We start from the raw sequence: 25,744 nt of genomic DNA on the forward strand, positions 1-25,744 counted from the left end.
CTGACCCTGGTGGTCGGGTCAGGCCTCTTGTTTAGTCGCTCATCTCTAGAATCTCCCTAAGTGGGGAGATTTCCTCTGAGAGTTTACTTTTCTGTTTTCACCAACTCTTCAAGGTAAGTTCCACGCTTGGCTTACTTTCTCTCCTATTCTCTGCCAGCCCCCCTCCTTGAAATCTGCAGTATTCTAAGGATTTCAAAGTTGAAGATAGGAGGGGATGAGACTGAAGCTTGGAAGGAAAACATTTATATACTTCCAGATCTTAGAGAGGGGGTTGCCACATGCCAGGTAGAACCATGCAAAGTGCCAAGTTTGGATCACATGGCAGAAGACAAGAATGTGGGCAGAACCTGAGCCAGAAAAGCCTTTATTGAAGTTTTTGAAGGAAAAGCAAGTGAAGGTAGAGTGGGCAGGTTAGCAAAAGCCAATTGGAACAATTCCAGTGAGCTTTGTGTATAGGGGAGGTCTCTAATTGTCTAGTACCTGGCCCTGTGTGATTTATGGCAGGGGAAATACTATGTTGTGTGCCAAAGTTAGATAAGTTTTTGGGAGTATGGACACAGGATGGGTTGGTTTGAACATGAAAGACATACCCCTGGAAGAGCCTTTTGCTGTCCAGTAGACTTGAAGAATCAGCTAACCCTGGGAGGGGGAAAAACTCTTCCAGGCCAGCAAGATTTGTAAGATGTCAAAACATCATAAAATACAGTAAGTAGAACACACAATTAGCTGGGCATGGTGGTACAAGCTTCTAATCCTGGCTACTTGGGAGGCTGAGGCAAGAGGATTACATATTCAAGGCCAGCATGGGCAACTTAGTGAGACCTTATTTCAAAATTAAAAACAACAAACAAAAAAGGTGTGGGGGTGGTATGCTGGGGACATAATTCAATGATAGAGTGCTTATCTAGCACATGTGAGGCCCTGGGTTTGGCCCCCAGTTAGGGGAAGGATAAACATGATTAATAAATGCAAAGTCTGTTCCTTTTGCTCAGAGCATGGCCCTGCCCAGTCCCCAGATCATCTGACTTTGTTTTACTTAGCACTCAAGTCTCTACTGAAATGCAACCTATTCAGAGAAGCCTGACATCTTTCTTGTATTAGTGTCCTGGGACTGTCATAACCACCACAATCTGCATGGCCTGAACAACTGAAAGGAATCACCTCATACCTCTGGAGGCCAGAAGTCCAAGATCAAGATGTCTACAGGGCTGGCTCCTTCTGAGAGCAGTAAGGCATAACTTGTTCCCTGCCTCTCCCCTAGTTTCCAATGGTTGCTGATAATTTTTGGCATTCCTTGGCTTGTAGATGCATCATCACCTTGACCTTTGCCTTCATTTTCACATGACCTATTCCCTCTGTGTACATGAGTCTAAATTGTCGTTTTCTATAGGAACACCAGTCACTGGATTAGGATTCACCCTAAGGACCTCATTTTCACTTCGTTATCAAAGTATGGACCCTGTCTCCAAATGAGGTCACATTCTGAGTTACTTAGGGTTAGAATATCAATATTTCTCCAGTGGGATATACAATTTGGGCTGTAATACTCCTTTTACAGCTTTCCTCCCACCCCTCTTTGTTAGAGCCTCCAACCCATCGCACTTACATCCACCTTCCATAGCATTTAGCATGCTTCATTGTAGATGTTAGCTTTTTTGAAGCAGATTCCCCTCCCCCTCTCTGTAAGCTTTCCCATATATAAACACACTGGAAATCCATTAGTATAAAGATTGTCTTTATTTTTGTACTGGGCATTGAACCTAGGGGCTCTTAACCACTGAGCTACATCCCCAGCCCTTTTTTAAAAAAACTTTTAAATCTTGAACAGAGTCTCATTAAGTTGCTTAGGGCCTCAATAAGTTGCTGAGGCTGGCCTCAAACTTGTGATCCTCATGCCTCAGTCCCAGCTACTGAGATTACAGGTATGCACCACCATACCTGGAAGTATAAGGATGGTTTTTGTGTCTCTTGTTCATCATTTTCTCTGTATCATACACACTCTCTTATCTCAACAGAAAATTGATGAATGAATGAGAGAGCAAACTGTTTGAAGGGATAGACAGCCAGTATTCACAGCTGTATTCATAACTCAATGTGTTTATTACTTAGGGAGCATGTACAACATTTTTATTAATTTTCAGAAGAAATCCTGTTGGGATTCATTAAATTACAGTTGTAACTTAATTAAAGGGTATTAGATATTTACCCTATAAGCAATTTATTATGTGCCAGAAAAGAATCCCTTTGGAATCAATTTTTTCACAGTTACAATCTAATTTGAGGACATGTGATGCCTATTCAAGGACAGAGCTATAAATCCTCTTTCAGCAAGTCCCCCTCAGTTATTTTTATGTTTATTCTTTGTAAGTGCTTTATAACTGAGCCACTCCAGCTCCCCTCTTAGTTTTTTTTTATTTTATTGGTACTAGGGATTGAACCCAGGAGCGCTTTTCCACTGAGCTACATCCCCAGCCCCTTTTATTTATTTATTTAAAAAAAATTTTTTTTAGTATTTATTTTTTTAGTTTTTTTAGTTTTCAGCAGACACAACATCTTTGTTTGTATGTGGTGCTGAGGATCGAACCCTCGCCGCACGCATGCCAGGCGAGCGCGCTACCGCTTGAGCCACATCCCCAGCCCATCCCCTTTTAAATTTTATTTTGAGACAGGTTCTCACTAAGTTTCCCAGATTGTCCTCAAACTTGCAATCCTCCTGCCTCAGCCTACCAAGAAGCTGAGATTACAAGTGTTCATCACCATAGCCAGCCCTTCTTAGTTATTTTTATCAGTTTCTACATTTAAGTTCTACAAATTATTTCAGTGTATTGTTTATTTGCTGTTTTGTTTCAGCCACTATAGTGTGAAGTTCACAGTATGCTTTTTAAGTTGAGAATGTCAGGACAGTGAGACCAATTGACTTTACATATGTATCTTTTAATCTGGTGCCCTTTTGTACTCTAACTTGACTTCTATTGATTATATTGATTTTTTTCTTCCACTAAACTTTTGTTATTTTTCATTAACCCCAAACACAAGAACCATATTTAATCATTGTGTTAACATGCATTCTGATTTTGTTCCTAAATAGATAGAAACAATTACTTTACTTTTCAGTTGAATCTTATTTTAGCATGTTCATCTAGCTAGCAAAATTGTTGTCTCTCAAGATCAGCAAACATGTTTTCACAACTGTTTCTCATGCCTTCTTTGAAGCCTCATGCCATGAGACACCACTGCCCTTGGCCTTTACCTTCTGACCTCCCCATCATTCCCTCATATTCATGGTAAGACTGCAGTTCCCAGTTCCATTTCATCCGCCCCACTCCTGTCATCATACTCAATGTCACCATTTGCATGGATGACACAAAAATACCAAGTGCACTAGTCAGGGTTCTCTAGAGACAGAATCAGTAGGATATAGAGAGATATGAGAGGAGATATGTTAGGGGAACTAGATCACCTGATTATGGCAACTAAGTCACATGACAGAGTATCTGCAGGCTAGAGACCTTGGAATGCCAGTAGTGTGGCATGTCCATATCCAAGACTTCAGAACCAGGAAAGTAACAGTGGAAGTCTCATTCCAAGGTCAAGAGCCTCAGAACTTAGGGGCCACTGTTATTAAGTCCTGGAGTCCCACAGATGGGAGAGCCTGGAGTTCCCATGCCTAAGGCAGCAGGGGAAAAAGATGAATCTATCCCAGCTCTTAGAGCAGAGACCAGTGTGTCTCTTGTATTTGTTCTCTCTGGACCACCACCTGATTGCATGGTGCTGGTCCATACTGAGGACTGGACTTCCTTAACTCAGACTCACATGCTAATCTCCTTTGGAAACACCCTCATAGGCAACATAATGCTTTACCAGGTTTCTAGATTTCCTTAATCCAGTCAAGTTGACACCTAAAATTAACTATCACACCAACTTACCTTGATACATTGTTTCCACCAATTCCCCAAGAAATTTGGAAAATGAGGAGACTGGTGATTGGTGCTCTTTGAGGACCTCTCTGAAGACACCTGTGGTCATGCTTTCTGTATTTTCATTGTGTAACACCATTAAATATGATGCCCAAAGAAAAAAGTGGAATAAAAAAATTTCAGTTTGATGTCAGTGAAAATGGTACAGTAGAACCCCCCTGGAAGCTCTCTCTTCCCAGAAACAATAGAAAACCTGGTACAAAGATGTGAGAATCACTTTCATCCAAACTCTGGAAGATTATCAAAAGTTTACAACAACTAAGTGAATATTTAACCAGAAACAGGATAAGAGAAGGTCCCAACATTTTAACTTAACCTCTTCTCTTGGCAGTGGTCTGCAAGGTTGCAGCCTGTATTCCAAGTGGGTTTCTGGTCTAGGAGCAGACAGATCAAAGGAATTATGTTTGTCTGTTCAACTTGCCTGTGGGTTATCTGAAGGACTAACAAAAGGGGTCTGGTTTTATTTTGATTAACCCAGAATTCTCTTGGGGCGGTGAAGTGCCATGGCTATGTAGAAGATTTTCCTGGAAAGCAATGAGTGTTAAATGAGAACCCATGGCTGCCTGGTGCAAAAACAAAATATAATAGTTGAAGCAAATAACATACATGCTGAAAGCCAGGAAGGAAAAGTTGAGGAGAATAGGGCTTCAAAAAACTCTGACACATATTGAGGAATTTAGAAAGCCACGTGCATGTCCAGGGGAGAGCACATATGCAGAAAAGGTCCAAGGAGATGATAAGTTCTCTTTGTTGACTGGTCTTTCTTTAGCTTCTGCAGAAGTGAAGGCTAAGGAAGAGTTGTGAACAGCCTGGCTAAGTGTTGAAGTAATGCCCCAACACAGAGCCAATCTTCAAAGACCTAGATAGTATTTTCTTTCCAATGTTATGATATTCAAAATATCCAATTTTCTATGAAGCATGCAAAGACACGAAAGTATGGCCCATTCACAGGGTAAAAATAAATGAACAGAAACTGCACATGAAGAAACATAGTCATTGAACTTATTAAAGACCTTTTTTTCCCCCTTCTATTTTTGTTGTGCTGGAAATTAGACCCAGGGTTTTGTACATATCAGGCAAGGGCTCTATCACTGAGCTATATCCCCAACCTCTTGACAAAGACTTTAAGTCAGCTGTCTTAAATATGGTTCAAGAATTAAAGAAAAACATGGACAAATAACTGAAGGAAATAATGTCTCCACAACTAGGAAATATCATTAAAAATAAACAATAAACTAGGTGTGGTGGAGCATACCTGTGATCTCAGTGATTTGGGGAGCTGAAGCAGGAGGATTGCAACTCAAATCTAGCTTCAGCAACTTAGTGAGACTCTGTCTCAAAATAAAAAATAAAAAGGGCTGGGAATGGGTCTGGGGATGTGGCTCAGCTGTAGAGCACTCTCCTCTCACATGGAGGCCCTGGGTTTGATCCCCTGAGCACCACATAAAAATAGATAAGTGAAATAAAGGCATTGTGTCCGACTACAACTAAAAATAAAAATGAAAATAAATCTTTTTTTTTTTTTTAAAGGGCTGGGGATATATTTTCAGTGGTAAAATACCTTGTGCCATAAACTAAAAAACTGAAAAATAAGAAATTATTTTAAAAGGAAGCAAATAGAGATTGATATTAAATCTTTACCAACTGAAGTGAAAAATTCACTAGGACAGGTCCAAAAGCAGATTTGAATAGACATTAGAAAGAATCAGAAAATATGAAAATTGCTCAAATGAAACATCCTCATCAAAAGAGCAGAAAGAAAAAGCAATAATGATAAAATGAACAGAGCTAAGAGAATTGTGGGACACCAACAAGTAGCTAACATACATATGCGTACCAGAAGAAGAAAAAGGATAGAAAGAATTTTTGAGCAGATAATAATTTAAAGCTTTCCCAGTCTGATGAAAGACATGAGACTACACACCCGAGAAATAAAACCAACTTCAAATAGGATAAACATACAGAGATCTATACCAAGGCACACAGTAGCCAAAGGATAAAAATCAAATCTTGAAAACAGCAAGAGAAGTGACTGAAAATACACTAAGAATCCTAAGTAAGATTAATAGTTAATATCTCATCAGAAGGTGCAGAAGGCAGTGGGATAACATATATAAAGTACTGAAAGTAGAGTTTGAAGATGTCGTTCAGCATTAGAGCACATGTTTATCATGCTCAAGGCCCTGGCTTCAATCCTCATTACCAAAAAAGCAAAAAATAATGGAGAAGTTAAAGGCATTCCAAGATACACAAAAACTAAAGAAATTTATTAGTAATATGTGATATGCTAAAAGTAGTCCTTTAGGCTAAATTGAAAAGATACTAGATAGCAATTGAAGGTAATACAAAAGAATAAAGAACACTCATAAAGGTAAGAACATAGCTAAATATAAAAGCCAGTATTATTATAATTTTGGTATGTAACATCTTAACTTCTTCTATGTGAATTTAAAAGACAAATGCCTAAAATAATAATTCTATTTAAAGGGCACACAATATTTAAAGATATAATCTGTAGATGAGCATGAACGTGAGTACTTGTTTTGTGCAGCTACTTGGGAGGCTGAGGCAGGAGGATTACAATTTCAAAGCTCACCTGAGCAACTTAGTGAGAGACCCTGTCTCAAAATAAAAAATAAAATGGGCTAGGGATGTGGTTCAGTAATTTACCACCCCTGACTTCAATACCAAAGGAAAAAAAGGGGGGGGGACAGAATTGAATGGAGAAATGGTTCTACAATAATAGTTTGGTGATTCAAATATACCACACTTTTAATAATGGATAGAATATCAATAAGGAAACAAAGGAAGTGAACAACTCTATATGCCACCATTCTCCAGAACGGAACATACGTTAGGACACAAGTCTCAATAAATTTTAAAAGCCTGGGATCATGCAATATATCTTCTTTGATCACAATGGTATGATGTTATAAATCAACAACAGAAGAAAAACTAGAAAAATTCATTAAAATATGTAAATTAAATAAAGTATCCTTAACCAACAAATTGGTCAAAGAAGAAATCATAAACTAGACAACACCTTGAGATTAAAAAAAAAAACATCAACAATAAAAACTTTGGCATGCAGGGAAAGTGGTACTCCAAGGGAAGTTTATAGTTGCAATGCCTACATTTTTTTAAAAAAGTTCTCATTTTAATAACCCTACTTTATAGCTTATAGAACTAAAAAGAGGTGTAAACCCAAAGTTAATAGGGGAAGGGAAGTAATAGAATGTAGATAAATGGAATAGAAAATATAAGAAAAAAAGAGAAAAGCAATTAAACCAAAATTGGTTCTTTAAAAATATTAATAAAATTAACAAACCTTTAGCTAGATTGACTAAGAAAAAGGAGACTCAATAAATGAAAATAGGGTACATTGCTTTTGACCTTACAAAACAGAAAAAGTTGTTTCATTTTGGGGGGTATTGGGAATTGAACCCAGAGCACTCTAACCACCAAGTCACATTCCCCAGCTCTTTTTATTTTTTATTTTGAGACAGGGTCTCTCTAAATTGCTTAGGATCTCCCTAAATTTGCTGAGTCTGATCTTGAGATTGGAATCCTCCTGCCTCAGCCTCCCAAATTCTGGGATTTCAAGTGTGGGCCAGGGTGCCTAGCTGATGAACTGATTATTATTATTATTTTGGCACCAAAAGCTTTTTTTTTTTTTTTTTATAAGGGATTGAACCCAGGGGAACTCAACCTGTGAGCCAAATCCCCAGCCCTTTTTATTTTTTATTTTGAGACAGGGTCTCACTAAGTTGCTTATGGGTTGCTGAATTGCTGAGGCTGGCTTTGAACTTGTGATCCTCTGGCCTCAGCCTCCCAAACCTCTGGGATTATAGGCAAGTGCCACCCAGCTGATCAACTGATTTTTGACAAGGGTACCAAGATCATTCTAGGGGGCAAGAAAAATTTTCTCAAAAATAGTTCTAATCAGTTAGATATCCACATATAAAAGAATGAAGTTTAACCCCTACCTCACACAATATAAAAATAACTCTAGATTTAAGAGCTAAAACTATAAGTCTTAGAAGAAATCATAGTGCAAGCCTTCATGATCTCACAATAGAAATTTAGCAATTATTAAATACAACAAAAGCACAAATAACAATAACAACAACAAAAAAGATAAACTGAATTTCATCGAAATTAAAAGCTTTTGTGTATAAAAGGATATTATCAAGAGGGTAAAACAACCAGCCCCAGAATAAGGGAAAATATTTGAAATTACTATAGACATCTAATATAGGGTATAGTATCCAATATGAAGAATTCTTAATAAAATGACAACCAACCCAACTTTAAAATGAGCAATTGATTTGAATAGACATTTCACCAAAAGAAGACATACAGCCAAAAAGCATATGAAAAATGCTGTACAACATTAATAATTAAGTAAATATCAATCAAAACCATAACAAGGGTTGAGTTTGTGACTCAGTGGTAGAACACTTGCCTAGCATGCATGAGGCACTGGGTTTGGTCCCCAGCACCACATTAAACAAAAACAAAAACAAAACAAACAAAAAAATAAAACAACAAAAAAACTAAACAAAATAAAGGTATTGTGTCCTTCTACAACAACAACAACAAAAATTTTAAAAAACCATAACAAGGTACCACTTTATATCTGTGATAATGGTTATAATTAACATAAAACAAAAATCAGAAAATAATGAGTGTTGATCGTAGACTCTAAACTGTGAGTCAACATGTACCTTTTTCTTTGTTTTAATTTTTTTTTTAGTTGTAGATGGATACAATACCTTTATTTTATTTATTTTCATGTGGTGCTGAGGATTGAACCCAGTGCCTCACAGGTGCTAGGCAACTGCTCTACCACTAAGCTACAACCCCAGCCAGAAGCTTTTCTTTTTATAAGTAGATTATCTCAAACTAGTGATGGAAAGTTGAGTAACCTATACACCAAGCCACATTTCAAGTGCTCAATAGCTGTATGTGCCTGTGGCTACTCTGTTAGGTGGCACATACTGTAATCATCATCGCAGAAAACACTGAGCAGTATTGGCTTGGAGCTGTAAGAACATGGGTTGCTAAGGGTGGCTTTGAACTCCATTCTCAACCTCCGGAGCCACTGGGATTATAGGCGTGAACCACTGTGCCTGGCTGCTTGTGTAATCTGAACCAGTTACTTAACCTCCTTTTGCCTCAGTTAACTCATATATGAAAAGGCAATGCTGGTAGTATCTACCTTTCAATTCCAAGAATTAAGTGAGTCAATCAGGTTCCTCTTTAGAAGCACATTACCTCTCAATATTTTTCATATCACTATTGTTTGTTAATGCTCTTAATTTCCACTTTGCTCTGGAGACACTTATCCCAGAAAATCCTTGTCACTCTTCAGATCAGAGATTCTAAGACTGGTGGAAGATTTTTTTTCTCTTTAGCAGCCTTTATTTTGTTCAATTCTATGTTGAGAAATTGTTCTGATAAAGCTGTGTGTGAATTGTTCCTTTCAAAGTCATCAAGGTGAACTGAGTTCTGCCTTGATCTTTTCTACCCATCTTTGTGTCTGAATCTCTTTGAGTTGCTCAGTCCTCAGTTCATCTAGTCCACTGAAACTCAATCCTCCAGGTTTAAGTTTGATGTGGGCTCTGAGCTTTCCCTTCCCACTTACCTGCACTCCCCAATTTCTATACCCCTGCACCACCCTGCTATTTTCTCCTTCTCTTCCAGGTACATCATTGATTGCTTAACTGCTTTATATAAACATCCTGAGAGCTCACTGAGCACCGGGACTTTTGGGGATTAACACAATTTCCCTCTCCTTGGCCTCCAGAGTTGATGCTAGGTTAACAGCAACAGAACTATTTCAAAAGAAAAGAGCTAGAGACAGCTAAGGGTTGAGTGTATTCATAAGTAGCTTTATCACCCAGATGAATATTCAAAATATTTTACTGAGTGCCACAAGGAGTCCTTTTCAGACTAATTGTATTATATGGATAAACTAATTTTAATCTTCATACTATCAGAATTTTATTGAGTTTCACAAAAAAAAATCTATTTGGGATCAATTAAATTTTATTTTAAATCTTTACAAATTGAGGTAGACCTCTTCAGTCAGAAAATCTTTTTATTTTTGTGGTGCTGGGGATGGAACCCAGGGACTTGTATAGGCTAGACAAGCTATATCCCAATCTAGAAAGTATTTCTTTAGGTCCTTTGGTCATGAGCTTAACATCCTTCATATTTTTCATGTTTATTATTTATTCCTTAGTATTTTGTTTCTGTTCTTGTAATAATAATAATTATTATTATTATCATTATTATTAGATATTGCTAGCATATGGATTTCAGCAGAAAAAAATTATTTTTGGTACTGGGAATTAAACCCAGAACCACTCTACCACTGAGCTACATCCCCATTCTTATTTTTATTTTGAGATAGGTTCTTGCTAAATTGCCCAGGTTGGCCTTGAATTTGCCATCTTCCTGCCTCAACTCCAGAGTAACTGGGATTATAGGTATTCACCACTTTTTTTTTTCTTTGAAACTCCCAGACTAGCTGGTCACAGTAGCACATGCCTGTAATCCCAACTACTCAAGAGGCTGGGGAAGGAGGATCTACAAGTTTGAGGCCAGCTTGGGCAACTTAGTGAGAAAAACCTGCTTTAAAAAAAATGGGGATGTTAGCTCAGTAGCAAAGTGCCCTAGGTTCAATCCCCAGTACCAAAAATAAATAAGTAAATAAATAAATAAAAATTTTAAAAATAAAAAATAAATTTAAGTCTATTTGAATCAAACTATACCCTCTGGATCATCCTGTTATCAACTGTGTTATCAATCTTAATTTTTGCACATTTCATAAAATTCAATGTAACGGAGAAACAGATTTTATTTTCTTCTAAATTGGCATTTGCTCCTGAAATGCTGGCATCTATTTCCTAGCCCTTCTTTTCCTGGATTTTTTTTTTTTTAATTTAAACCCATTTCAAGTGTCCCCTTTAACTCTCTTTTTGAACATGGTGACAATGTGAAGTAATCAATTATGCAGATCTCTGTGAGGCCTAAGATTCAGCTAGCCATAGTCTCAGGCTGATTTTCTAGGAGACTGTGTTCCTCAGAGATCAAATATAAGCTGCCTTGAAAACTTTCAGGCTTGGAAGTGAAGTGTCATGTTGGTCTAGGGTGGAGGAGGGGTGTTAATGATCTATTAAGGTCAAATTGGATTTGATAAATTAAACCAGTCTTTCATTTCCTGGCAGTCCAAAGCAAGACTCAACTAACAACTAATAAAGAAAAGGCGGAGCTGGGATTTACACCTAGTCTGTTTCTAAACAGCACCCTCTCCAGTGGTCTGCAAGACAAGTCTATTGATTGTGTCATCTGAGCACTGTTAAACAGTGCAAAGAAGGTACTCTTCCCTTTCTTCCTCCCTTCCACCTTTGCTGCTTCTCTCTCTTTTTTTATTGGTGTGGCAATATTTTGAATGTGTTTTGTGTTATTTTACTTTTTGGTATGTGTATCATTTTTTCTTTGTTCATAGAGATTATGAGTAAAATGTACAGCTACAGGGTCTGCTTCATGTTTTAATGAGGGGTTGACTAAGAAATTCTAAATACTATTCCCATTTTTGTGGTGATTATAAGAAGATTGTTAAGAGGTGGAGTAGGTATGAGGAAATTAAGCTGGGTTTTGATGGTTGAGTTGGCAATAGTTCATTGTCATCCTCCCTGATCCATCCAGTTTTTGCAGGGGCCACACTGATGAATTAAATGGGGATATGAAGGAGTGTTCTGGGGAGGGGAGGAAGGGAATGGAAGGAGAGGGATGAGAAGTTAGGCAAGGATATAGTCTCAGTGGGAGAAGAGGATCCCTTCAGCTAAGAATAAGGGCTCAAAGGACAGGGTGGGTGGGGGAGGCAGCAGCTGCCAGTGATTAGCAGCCAACATTCAGCAGCTGGGAGAGGGGATAGTTATGTCAGTCAGTAGAGGGGATCTGGGTAAGGTATTAACAGTACCCACTGCAGACTTCCTAAGTGTCTGGAGGTCCTCAGAAAAACTACTTCATCCATCTTTGATATCTAATGCTCTTTGATCTCCTGGATGAGTGGCAATGACGGTGTTGGTAAAGGGGACAGGCTAAGTAATGTCTATAGGTCACATGGCTTATACGAAGCAGGTGCAGAGTGAAATAACTTTGGAATAAGGGCTGGCCTGGATGAAAACACGATTCTGGGACAAATTTGCAAACCATCAGTTAATGATTCAATTGTTTGAAGTCAGGGACTTCTTCATATTCTTTGTAACTTTTTCATTTATGTTGTCAGTTTACTAGAGTAACTGCCCCCACTCTAGGAAAAGGGCTTTCTTTGTTTTGAGGTCATGCAGACAGATGGAGTAGGAAGAAGATGCAGTTTCCCTTCCAAGACCCAAAGGGTTTTTTTGGTCTTGTTTGTTTTATTTTTTTTTCCTTGGGGTACTGGGGATTGAACTCAGGAGCACTTGACCACTGAGCCACTTCTGTAGCCCTATTTTGTATTTTTACATAGAGACAAGGTCTCACTGAATTACTTATTTACTTATTTAATCTCTTTTTCTACCCAAGTTGCTCAGGTACTCTGCAAAGATTTAAGGAACTGACTGAAAGGGCGCTTTGTCAATAGATCAGGAAATGCAAAATGAAATTAGAAGTCAAACTTTTTTTTTTTTTTTTTTTTGCTACAGGGGCCTGAACTCAGGGGTGCCCAATCACTGAGCCACATCTCCAGTACTATTTTTGTTTTTTATTTAAAGACAGGCTCTCACTTTTGCTGAGTCTGGCTTTGAACTTGAGAACCTTTTGTCTCAGCCTCTCTGAGCCCTGGGATTACAGCCATATGCCACCGCACCCAGCTAGAAGTCAAACATCTAATGTGTTTCTAAGGGAAACATTATCAAATACCAAAAGGCTCAGGTGAATATCAAGGATTTGGCTCTTCAGTTCCTTAGCATTCTGATTTAATCGATCATAAGTCATTTGGAAAAGGCAAGCAAATCACTGAGTTCATCCCTGTAGTTGTTCTGTTCTTGACATCTCTTAGTAGTATTGAAAATGCTGTAAAAGCGAAATTTCACAACCATCCTTCATCAGGAAGAAAGTGGACCTGAAAGTGGACACTGAATTCTGGAGTATAGAGATTCCCCTTCTCTCTCTCTCTCTCTCTCTCTCTCTCTCTCTCTCTCTCTCTTTTTTTGTTTCCTTCAAGTACTGTAGCCTCTTGCTCCAAATACACACTGATATTTTATTTTTAATAATTTCTTTTTAGTTAGTTACAATACCTTTATTTATTTAGGTAGTTACAATACTTTTATTTATTTTAATGTGGTGCTGAAGATCGAACACAGTGTCTCACACGTGCTAGGCAAGTGTTCTACCACTGAGCTACAACCTCAGCCCCACAACTGATATTTTATAAAGTATCAGTGGAGGAGGCATGGTTAGGCTTTCTGTCAGCAGATATAGAAGTGGGGTGGGGCAGGGTGGGGCAGGGTGCTGAGATTTGTAGGAAAGAGTCCGTTATGGCTGACATAAGAAAAGAGGAAAGGAAACTTGGGCTTTCAACATCAGGCTAAGGACTTTAGGCTTTCTATAGGAAGAGGAAGGGTCTGTGATGGGGATACACAGTGTCTGATCTGTGTCTTACCTGGCTATAAAACGAAGGTAGAATGGGACTGTTGGAATGCGCTTGGTGAGAGAGGAAAGGACCACTCGAAGAGGGGAGGGTCAACGTGACTTGGTTTAAGGGGTTAGATCATGTTGGGGGAGAAGAGAGGCAGAGGAGGTGGAAAATTCAGGCCAGTGCACGACAATGTCATGTCCTCAAAGCAGGCAGGAGATGGAACAGTCATGGTGTAGGGGAGATGCAATGATGAACTAGTTCTGTTCGACCTCGCTGTCAGACGTCCAATAAGTGATACAAGTACGAATCTAGCAATGGGGTGCAAGAGCCAGGCCACTGACCCCCAAAGACAAGCAGAACGCTAGGATTCGAGGTGAAATTTTGACAAGGTGGCAGGGATTTGTCATTTTCCAAAGCCAGAATTAAGATTCTTCTTTTGGGGCTGGCTGTGTAACTCGGTGGTAGAGCGCTAGCCTAGCATGCGTGAGGTCGTGGGTTCCATCCTTAGCACCCGGAAAAAAAAAATCAGCCTGCCTTAAGTAAAAGAGTGTGCAGCCTGATGAAGAGCAGCGCCCCGCCCCGGTGGGGTTCCACTGACCGAAGGGCCGAGGGTCACGCTCCGCACTCGGGCAGGGTGAGGCGCACAGGGAAGAGCTTTCCTCTGAGTCCCTCGATCTTCGGGGGCCAGAGCTCTGGCATCCCGTAGCGGGACAGCTCAAGACCCCGACGTCCGCCGCGCGGCTCTGCCTGGGGCGTAAGAGGCGGAAAGAGCCCCGCCTCGCCCCGCCCTGCTGCCCGCTCGGCCAATCAGCGTAGCCACTCCGTCGGTCGGCCGGCGCTCTGCTGACGTGCGAGGCCGGCCTGCGCCCGCCGCCCTTTGGTGACAGCCCCTCCCGCGCTCGCCGGGCCCGTTAGCTGATCGCCGCGCCTCTTGAGCGACGGCCCCTGGGCGGCGGCGCGTGCGGGCGCGGCCCTGGCGCGCCCCCTGGCGGCCCGGCGGGGAGCTGCGGGCGCGGCGCTGACCCGGAGGCGGCGGCGGCGGTGCCCGGATGGAGGCACGTCATTGTCCCCCGCCGGGCGGCTGGGCTGTGTGCGGCGGCGGCGGCGGCGGCGGCGGCGGCCGAGGGGGATGGAGCGAGCGCCGAGTCGGGTCAGGTAAGCTCCCGCCTCCTTCCGCCCGCCGCAGGCCGGCGTGGGGCCCGCCGAGCGCCCCGCTCGCCTCGGCCGCTGCTGGCCCAGCCGCCCCTCAGCCGGCGCGGCCCGCCGGGGGCTGGTGCGGCCCCTCGCCCGCCGCTCCCTCCGCAGCCGCGGGCCGCCTGGGACCCCGCCGAGCCGGGGGTAGCGCCGCCACCGCCCGGCCGGCCAGGCCGCCGAGGAGGGGGCGGCGGCCGTGGCGGGCGGGCGCTGGGCCGGCCGGGCTGCTCGGGGAGGCCGGACCCCCCTGGTTGCCATGGACACTGCGAGCCCACCCCGCTGGCCCCAGCCCGCCCCCTCGGCCCGGGGGTCCGGCGGGCCAGCGGGCGGCTCCGGGGCGGCCGGGCCAGCGCTGGGCGGCCGGGGTGGGCGTGTGCCGGCCGCCACCGCGGAGCCGGCGTCCCCCGCCAGCCCGCCGCCCCCAGCGTGGCTGCCACCTCTGGGCCCCGGCGCCCCTCGGAGCTCCGAGCTGGCCTCCCCGCCCCCATCGCATCCCTAACAGAGACAAACTTTCCCACCCGGAGCGCCCGCTCCCGGGTCCCCCGCGCGGGGCAGTCTGCCTGGCCTCTGCCGAGTGTCCGAGTGCCCACGCCGGCCGCCTCAGCGGTGCGGGCACCCGAGGGGAGGCGGGCGGGCAGCTGGCCGCGGGAGAGGAGGAGCCGGGTGGCGCGTCCCCCAAAGCGTGTGTGCCTCCCTTTGGGTCTTTATCTCTGGGGCAGGAAGAGCCAACTTACCTGGAGAAGGCGGGGATGAGGGGGTCCGTTTCTAATGTTTGAAAGGAAAATTTGACCGGACAGAAGTTTTACAATCTAGGACTTTAACCTTTCCATAATGAATACCGTTGAGATTACTTTCATTGAATAGCTCTTTTATATTCGTGAAGGCCTTAGGGCTTACTTGTTTATGGGAAAACATGTTGGTTATTTCAAGTAAATACACTCAAGTAACAGTAAAAGTGGTTGGAAAACTATTTAGTTAACGCCTCCTTTTCAAAGTAACAACCATTTTACAGGTTCTGATACATGTCCTTGGAGCCTAAATTTTTTTCGAAGATTTGTATTTTTTAAACACAATTTTCTTTTTATTGTGTTACTCATTCAAAGTGCATAGGGTCTATGAATAATCAGTTTCACTTGTTTGTTTTTTACTTAGGGTCAGTTTCACTTTCTTTTCTATATCATTGAATCAAGGCGACAGTAAGTATTTGGTTTGTAAAGGTTTAAGGTTAATCGTTTTGTTCACTTAAATATAATTAAAATCAAAAGTTTTGTTTTTGAAGCTTGTGTGTGTGTGTGTGTGTGTGTGTGTCACTTAAAACGGAAATGCTAGAAGAACCTGGATTACATTGTTTTTGAAATAGAGTGTAACAGTTTGTTTTTAAATGTGTCGATGTTATTACTTCAATGTATATGGAATGCCACATAATTTAAATACTGATATTCTTTAAAAATTAAAAAAAAAAGTAACATCTAGCATTTGGTCACTACGAGGGAGACATACCATGAAAAGGACTTGGGAATTCTAAGGCTTTTGAGTAAACGATGGTACTTAAAGCAGAGGAAACGTTTGTGAAGTTGTCTCATTCTTTCATATGCAATCCAACTTTGTTTCATGTTCCTGTTTTGTTTTGTTTTGTTTGTTTGTTTAAAACATGCTCTTATAACTTTGTATATCATTAGAAGGTGTTAAACTTTTCATTGAAGTTGTTACTTCAAAGTGTTGGTATTTGTAACAGTAATATTTAGAGGCTTTACTGGGCATAAAGAACATGAATCCTAAGTCTTAACATTGCTTGGTTTGGAGAAAGGTTGTCTCTGTAGCAGATGGAGTTTAGTTTGATACCTGATGGTTTTAGGGTAAGGTTTCATTGGCTGACTATATAAATAAAGAGTGGATGGGTTTGGTTTGTTTTTACAAAATTAAAATGAAAATATTGTTATTAATGATTTGTGTTTTCCTTAAAATTTTTTCCAAGAGTGTTTTTTTCTTTTACTGGAACAAATAAAATGATTTTATTTGGTCAATTTGTTAATCATTGGAGGGGATATTTATCCCAGGAAAATCAAGGTTTTTGCTGCTATTTGATATTGTTGTAAATAAGGCTGAGTTAACCTTTTTTTATTACTTGATTTTGGCTTTCTTCTTTCCTCACCCACTTCCTTCTCCTCTTTTTATTTTCCTATTCCTGTCTCCACAGCTTTTCATAATTTCTTTTGCTTTTTTGATGTGGAAAGTGTAAACTTTATTTAAATGATCGGCTCAAGCTTTCTTCTGAAAGACCCTTTCTGAATGAAGATCTTGTGTCCTTGGTTGTTTAAAATTTATATATATATATATATATTTTAGCTTATTAAGATCTGATTAACAGTTTTTCTTTGGCTACATAAGCATCCCAAAACTTTTAAGGTTGTACCTCTTGGGGATGATAATCTTGCCTTAATTAAAAATTATAAACAACAAAATGAACATTTTTATTTTTTGGCACTGGAGAATGAGCCCTGAGGTGCTGTTCCACAGAGCAACATCTGCAGCCCCCCCCCCTTTTTTTTTTCTGGGGTGCTTTGCCACTGAGCTATGTCCCTAGCCCTATTTATTTACTTAGAGACAGGGCCTTGCTAAGTTGCTGAGGCTGGCTTTGAACTTGTGATGCTCCTGCCTCAGCCTCTCCAATTGCTGGGATTACAGACATGTGCTACTCCTGGTCCTCAGTGCTTTTTATATTTTATTTTGAAACAAAGTCTTGGTAAGTTGTTGAAGACCTCACTTAAGTAGCTGAGGCTGGCCTCAAACTGTTCTCTTCTAATCCCCCAGCATGCCCCACCAAAATTGAGCTTTTTTTGGGGGGGAGGGGGTACTGAGCATTGAACTAAGAGGGTAGTGTAGGACACTGAACCACATCCCTAGTACTATTTTGTATTTTATTTAGAGACAAGGTCTCACTGAGTTGCATAGTGCCTTGGTTTTGCTGAGGCTGGCTTTGAATTCTCAATCCTCCTGCCTCAGCCTCCCAAGCTTGCTGGGATTACAGGCGTGTGCCACGGCACGCCTGGTGAGCCTTTTTCTTTTATGTGCCTTTATTTTTTTATGTGGTACTGAGGTTTGAATCCATTGCCTCACAGGTGCTGGGTAAGCACTCTACCACTGAGCTACAACTCCAGTCCTAAAATTGAGCCTTTTTATAAACAACCTTATCATTGAACAGCGAGTGCCTGGTAATATTTGAAGTGGCAAGTATATACATGGATATTTCATAATGCTTTGTACTTTACTGAATTTTTTTTTTAGAGAGAGAGAGAGAATTTGTTTTTAATATTTATTTTTCAGTTTTTTGGTGGACACAACATCTTTGTTTTATGTGGTGCTGAGGATCGAACCCAGTGCCCCACGCATGCCAGGCGAGCGCATTACTGCTTGAGCCACATCCCCAGCCCCTTTACTGAATATTTTTAAAAACAAAAATTTAAGGCAGTTCCTACTTTGGAATTGTTAAAGTATTAAATGAGATATTGTATATAAATCATACAAGACAAACTGAGTGCTGAAAACAAATGCAAGTTTTATTCATTTGTTGAAGACTTGTATGGAAGCTTTCTCCACACCAGTCAGGGGATATAATTAAGAACATAACAGAGAGCAATAAGTAAAATGGCTGTAGAGTAAATGCTGAAGTGCTACCATAGAAATTAGAATGGGGTGCTGGGGGATGTTTTAGAAGTGGTTTCTAACCCAGTCTTGGGCAAAAAGGAGTGGTCAAGGAAGTGTTGCAGAAGAAACGAATTCTAATCTGAGAAGTTCACTGGCTGAAGGTGGTAGGATGGGAAAGAGTAGATGAAAGAAAAGAGCATGTAGAGAGTCTGGAGCAGGCAGTATGATGGGAATGTGACATGGGAGTGCTTGAGGTGTTACTAGGTCAGAGAGTGCCAAGTCTAGGTATTAGGACAAGGTGCTGTGAAAGGGCAGTTGCAGCACTCCTGAAAGGTTTTTCTTTTTTTGGTACCAGAGATTGAACCCAGGGGTGCTTACCCACTGAGCAACATCCCCGGCCCTGTTTTATTTTTTGAGACAGGGTTTTGCTAAGTTATGTAGGGTGTAGCTAAGTTGCTGAGGCTGGCTTTGAGCTTGTGATCCTCCTGCCTCAGCCCCCTGAGTTGCTGGGATTACAGGTGTGCGCCATCATGCCTGGCTTGAGATAGGGTCTTGCCAAATTGCTTAGACCCTTGCTGAGTTGCTGAAGCTGGCCTCAAACTTGGAATCCTCCTGCCCAGCCTCTGAGCTGATGGGATTATAGGCATGTACCACCATGCCTGGCCCTGAAATTTTTTCTGCACGGGGGTAAGATATCTAGATTTAGCTGCCTGAGCAATTTTGGGAATGTTCCTAAAAGTGCTGTGTTCCTAGGTGGTTTAGCCAGAAGGAAGCCCAGCTGCGTTTATTGGACCTGGCTCCTAGTCCCAGTTACTGACTAGTTTGTTATAATTGCTTCATTTTATAGACTCCGGAATCTCTGGTCTTTTGTAGATTCATTATGAAAAGTAAGCAAGTTAATATATGTGCAATGCCTAGCATATAGAAAATGCTCAATTAGTAGATTTTAACAATAGGATTCAGAGAGAAAAATTATAATTACTCTTGTATCATATATTTGTATTCAGGTTTGATATCAGTAAAGTCTTAACAGGTTTCATTTAAAAAGTCATAATGAACCACTACAGAAAAGCAGTTTTTTTCAAAGTATATATGTGTGTGTATATATATGTATATATACACATACACACAAAGTATATATATATATACACACACACTTTAAAAATTTTTTAAATATATATATATATTTTTAAAGCAGTGTATTTTATATAATGTCATTTTGGGTTTTAAGCTAAAAATTAAAGTTAGATTTACTCTTCATGTAGCCAATACTTGTCCCTGAGAAATTATTTGAATTGAAAACTTAGTCAAATGTATTAGTATTGTATATAGTATTTCTAGTTTTAAGCAATAGTGAGGAAAAAAGCATGCAGTTAGTAAAAATATAGAAATGGAAATTGAGGTACCTGATTATAAGCTGAAATATAATGTTATGGGGCATAGAATAGAAAGTTCTAATTAAATGCATTCTTGAAGATTTTAAAGTAAAAATTGTTGAAATATTTGTATTAGCATGATTCTGAATGTCCCAAGGAAATTATTACAAACATGGTATAAAATTCTGTTCTTTTTATATTTCTGTGATTTGTTTGAAAATAATTTAAAATGGCTAGAAAACTTTTCCAAGATACAATGTTAGGATAAATGGATTACTTTTCTCGAACCTTATGAAAGAGATGTATGCTTTTCGTCTTTTGCAGAGTTGAACAATGACCATAGTTGACAAAGCTGAATCTTCAGACCCGTCAACCTATCAGAATCAGCCTGGCAGTTCTGAGGCAGTCTCACCTGGAGACATGGATGCAGGTTCTGCCAGCTGGGGTGCTGTGTCTTCATTAAATGATGTTTCAAATCACACACTTTCTTTAGGACCAGTACCTGGTGCTGTAGTTTATTCAAATTCTTCTGTACCTGATAAATCAAAGCCATCACCACAAAAGGATCAAGGTACTATTTTTTTAAAAAAATGGGTTGGGGGGCTGGGGTTGTGGCTCAGTGGTAGAGCACTTGCCTAGCATGCGGGAGGCACTGAGTTCGATCCTCTGCACCACATAAAAATAAACAAAGGTATTATGTCTATCTACAACTAAGAATATATATATATATACATATATATATATATATATATTTGCAAGAAATGGCCAGCATTCTTTGATGTATTTCATTTTCCTCTGATGAATGATTATTTATTATTAACCCATATATCACAACAGGGTGGATTACTTTTTAGTTAATATGAGTAGTTTCTTTTATTACTATTTTTTTGAAGGATAAACTTTATTTTGGAGAAAATCAATATGGGCAAGCATTACATTACATCTGTCTTTCAATTTTTTCTTTTTCTTTTTTGTGGTGCTGGGGATTGAACCCAGAATTTCACCCATGCTAGGCAAGCACTCTTAACACTGAGCTACATCCAGGGTCCTTTTTTTTTTTTTTTTAATTTTTATTTTGAGACAGGGTCTCACTAAGTTGTCCAGGCTGGCCTCCAGTTTGTGTTTCTCCTGCCTCAGCCTCCCAAGTAGCTGGGATTACAGGCATGCATTACCAAGAATGGCTAAAGATGATTTAAAAAATGCTTGCCTTTAGATAAATGGACTCTAAATTGCTTTTCTTTTTTCTTTTCCAGTCAGTTAAAAATCATCTGTAGCACTGGGCACAATGATGCATACCAGTAATTCCATCAACTCAGGAGGCTGAGATAGGAGGATTACAAGTTCGAGGCCAGACTGGGCAATTTAGTGAGAGCTTGTATCAAAAAGAGCTGGGCATGTAGCTCAATGGTACAGTACCCCTGGGTTTGATCTCCAGTACCACATAAAAAAACAAAACAACAACAACAATGATGACAAAAGACCCAAAAACCATCAGTAATAAAATTCTTTGAAAAAGAGCAGAAAATAGAAATATTACTTTTGTTAAAACAACGTAAATATGGTTACATTTGTTAACATATGTATTCAGATAAATGAAACACTGACATTTTTATTGGAACTTGTAAGACTTTTGGATTTGAAAACTTGGAGATCTGAAATTCAAGGAAACTTAATAGAATTAGTTCCTACTCATAATGTTATTTGGTAGAATAATTTAACCTTTTTTTTTTTTTTTTTTTTTGATTCTGAGGCTCCAACCCAGGACCTTAAGCATAAGAGACAAGGGCTTTACCACTGAGCTACATGCAAAGCCCCTTAAATTGTTTTGATGAGTCCTCTTAGTAAGTTCGATATTGTGGTGTAGGAGTGGGCAGTATGGTTTGATAAAAGTTTTTGTATCACTAAACACAACTTAATTCAATATTACACAGAGGTTTAAGGTCTTTCAGTTCCTTCTCCAGCAATACTTTTCTATAATACGTCTTTTTGCAAGGCTCCAGCCTCCTGTCATGCTGCTAGGATTTCTCTTTCTCTTCATAAGCACTTAGCTCACTGCCCCTTTTGCGGAGGGGTTCTATTTTCTCATTCTCTCTGGATTAATTTCTCTTTTCTTAATTTTGATTTCCATAGCCTATCAAGCCAAAGTCTGCCTTTATAGGGTATCTCAGCCTTTGATAGCAGTGAGGCACTAGCCATCCTCTGAAAAATTAATTTGCTAATTGATTATTTTGAACTTTTCTAAATAAATGGTTTCTTGCATTTGTTCAATTAGCATAGTTACTTACTAGTAGTCTGTTTATAAGTTTTAATAATGGACACAAACCTTTCACGGACATGTTTAGTATACTTACAAGTACATGTAGTGGTGCCCAGAAGCCTGACTTTAAAACTTGTTTTCTTAGTGGTAAAATGGGGACATTAGTACCAGCATTAGAATGGTGAGACTATGACCTGGTGAGGGCTCAATAAGTGATGTGTGATGGTAGGGATGGACATGGTGCTGCATGTAAGCATATGAGGCCATTGTGATAGGGAATTGACTTATATTTTCTGTTGATTGTGTTTATTTAAAAAAAACTTGGATTTTTATGAAAAATTTTAAGTAGATTTAAGAGTAATTATAATGAACTCTCATGTAGCTATTAGCCACCTTTGACATGTATCAACTCATGGTCAATTATACCTCTACCCACTGATCCCTTCTCCAATATTTTAAAGTAAGTCCAATACTTAATATTTACCTGTAAATATTTAGTGTGTATAGCAAAAGGATTATTTTCTAAAAATTAAAACATCTTTATATTAAAGATCCAATCAATATTCAAATTTCCCTGGTTATCTTTTTTTTTTCCTATAGTTGGTGTTGAAAACAACATCCAAACAAAATCTACACTTTGCATTTGGTTGATATGTTTAAACTTCCTTTTATCATTTGCAATTTGTGTATTAAAGAGATCAATCATTCTCTCATTCTGGGTTCTCTCTTTTAAAATGTCCAGTTCTGCGCTGTATTTATGGCAAGCTGGTAATGTGATTTAGAATCATGGTCAGATTCAGGTTTGATCAATTATTGCTATGTATTTAGCTTCAGAACCATGCAAAGCTTTGTTTTAAAATCTTTGCTGTTTATTGTTCCAGCCCTAGGTGATGGCATTGCTCCTCCACAAAAAGTTCTTTTTCCATCTGAGAAGATTTGTCTTAAGTGGCAACAAACTCACAGAGTTGGCGCTGGGCTCCAGAATTTGGGCAATACCTGTTTTGCCAATGCTGCTTTGCAGTGTTTAACTTACACACCACCTCTCGCCAATTACATGTTGTCACATGAACACTCCAAGACATGTAAGTGTTCTGTTCTGTGGTATGTTTGTAGTATCACGGATACTAACCTTTTATTTACTTTTTTCTCTGAAATAAAAGTGAAAAAATAGAATTAAGAGTTATATGATCATTAGAAGTTGGTTTATTCTTTTAGAAACCAAGAAGGACTGACTCTAAGGATTTGTATTCAAATTGATAAGAAAAATTTTGCACCTAATTTGACCTGTGAGGGTATTTTAAAAGAAACATTTTGTCAGTATTTGGCACTTCTAATCCTCCTGTTAGTTTTCTACACTTGTTAAAAAAATATTAATGTCTGATGCTAACAGCTTGAGACAAGCAAGGTTAAGAAATCCTTTCTCGGGCTGGGGATGTGGCTCAAGTGGTAGCGCACTCGCCTGGCATGCGTGCAATCTGGGTTCGATCCTCAGCACCACATACCAACAAAGATGTTGTGTCCCCCGAGAACTAAAACATAAATATTAAAAAAAAATTCTCTCTCTCTCTCTCTCTCTCTCTCTCTCTCCCCCCCCCCCACTCTCTCTCTTTAAAAAAAAAAAAAAAAAAAAAAGAAATCCTTTCTCTACTAGCATTCATCTTGTTTTAGAAGGCTTGATTCATTGTCAGGCTTGTAAGCCCTAGAGGAGAGGAACCTTTATCACTGCCCAGACCTCCTAGAATCCATAGAAGACTTTGCCTTATCATTTGAGAGCTCTTTCTTCAATCCAGAAGGCAGAAAATAAATTAAAACATATTAAGATTTTTTTAACTAGGTGGAAGCCCCCTCAGTGCCAACCAGTGACATTCAGAATTTAGAAAATCCATTTTTGAGGTTTTGATAGCTACATATAATGTGAATTATCCATCATCAGCCTTTATAAATGAAGTTTCCCTGTTCTTTAACCTAAATTAATGCTCTAATTTGTGTGCATGCTCTTATGCTGTTCATCAATGATCAGGATTAAAGAACAAAACAAAACTCTTTGGTTTCCTTTTTGAATAGTTCTTCATTTAGTGGAGAATTTAAAGTGGTTCTTTTAAAAACTGTTTTTCCTCCAAAGAGCAAAGTAATGCTTGTAAAGAATTTGGAAAGCACAGAAAAATTTAAGTAAACAAAAGTAAAATCACCTAGAATCTCACTACCTAGAAGTTTTTGTTATGCCAAACAGTTTGTAATTACAGAATGAACATTGCTTGCCCTCATTTTCTCCCTAAGTCCATAATTCATTCCCTACACACAGCTTTCCTATCACTTTTGTGCTTAATGAAAGTAGGGTGTGGATAAAAACCCAGCACTGGCATCTGGACAGCAAGAAAGGAGACCAAGGGCTGGGGATGTGGCTCAAGCGGTAGCGCGCTCGCCTGGCATGCGTGCGGCCCGGGTTCGATCCTCAGCACCACATACCAACAAAGATGTTGTGTCCGCCGAGAACTAAAAAATAAATATTAAAAATTCTCTCTCTCTCTCTCTCTCTCTCTCCTCTCTCACTCTCTCTTTAAAAAAAAAAAAAAAAAAAAAAAGAAAGGAGACCAAGACAAAATTCAGAAGCTCCCAGTGTTCAGAATTAGGAGCCTATCTTTTATGCTTTTGGTAATTTATTTCCCTCTCTCTTTATTCCCCCTATTTTCCCAACTTTATTGAGGTATAACTGATATATAATAAATTGCACATATTTGAAAAAATAATTTGCTGCATTTTGACATTTGTATATACCTATCACAATTAAGAGAAGTAATGGTCATATCACCCCTAAAAGTTCCCTAATGCCCCTTTGAAATGACCCCTTCCATAACCTCCCCACCCCCATTTCATCTACTTCAGACAATCACTGATTTCCAATTTGTGTCACTATAAAATAATTTATATTATCTAAAATGTTGCAGATGTAGAATTATACAGTACGTATTTCTATATTATCTTGCCTTACTTGGCAAGTTAATTATTTCAACATTATTCCATCTATTGCATGTTTCAATAGTTCATTTTTTATTGCTGAGTAATATTCCATTGTATGAATGTACCATAGCTTGTTTCTCCATTTACTTATTGATAGATATTTAGATTATTTTCTATTTTGGGCTATCAAAAATTAAGCTGCTATGAACATTTTAAAATCTTTGTAAAGGATGTGTTTTCATTTCCCTTGGTTTAGTCCCATAATAGGCATGTATTTTATATTTTTAAAAATACTTCTAAAGCTGGGTGTGGTGTGCATGCCTGTAATCCCAGCAACTCAGGAGGATGAGACAAGAGAATTGCAAGTTCAAGGTTAGCCTCAGTAACTTAGTGAGTCCTTAAGTAATTTAGTGAGACCCTGTCTCAAAATAAAAAATAAAAAGGTTGGGAATGTGGCTCATTGGTTGAGCAACCCTGGGTTCAATCCTCATATGTGTGTGTGTGTGTGTGTGTGTGTGTGTGTAAATACATAAATACATAAATAAAATACTTCTAAACTATTTCCCAAAGGGATTGTAATATCTACTTTTCCATCACCAGCCAACAAAAGTTTTGCTTCAAATCTATCCCAACACTTGGTGTGATCAATCTTTAATTTTAGACATTTTCATGGGTGTGTAAAATAGTAGTATTTTTTTTTGCTCTT

At 39.6% G+C, this 25,744-nt stretch overlaps 1 protein-coding gene across 1 annotated transcript in view; it reads left to right on the top strand.

Moving 5' to 3' along the window:
* The first annotated feature begins 14,679 nt into the window (after positions 1–14,679).
* The window catches only part of Usp42 (ubiquitin specific peptidase 42), a 47,200-nt gene continuing 36,135 nt past the window's right edge, over positions 14,680–25,744 (top strand). The window contains exons 1-3 of the mRNA XM_026404207.1: positions 14,680–14,763; positions 20,148–20,394; positions 22,962–23,162. Coding sequence (XP_026259992.1) covers positions 20,157–20,394; positions 22,962–23,162 — 439 coding nt within the window. The 5' untranslated portion in view covers positions 14,680–14,763; positions 20,148–20,156. The remainder of the gene's footprint in view (positions 14,764–20,147; positions 20,395–22,961; positions 23,163–25,744) is intronic.

This window comes from Urocitellus parryii, chromosome 9 (assembly GCF_045843805.1).
Source record: "Urocitellus parryii isolate mUroPar1 chromosome 9, mUroPar1.hap1, whole genome shotgun sequence".
NCBI classification, from domain to species: Eukaryota; Metazoa; Chordata; class Mammalia; order Rodentia; family Sciuridae; genus Urocitellus; species Urocitellus parryii.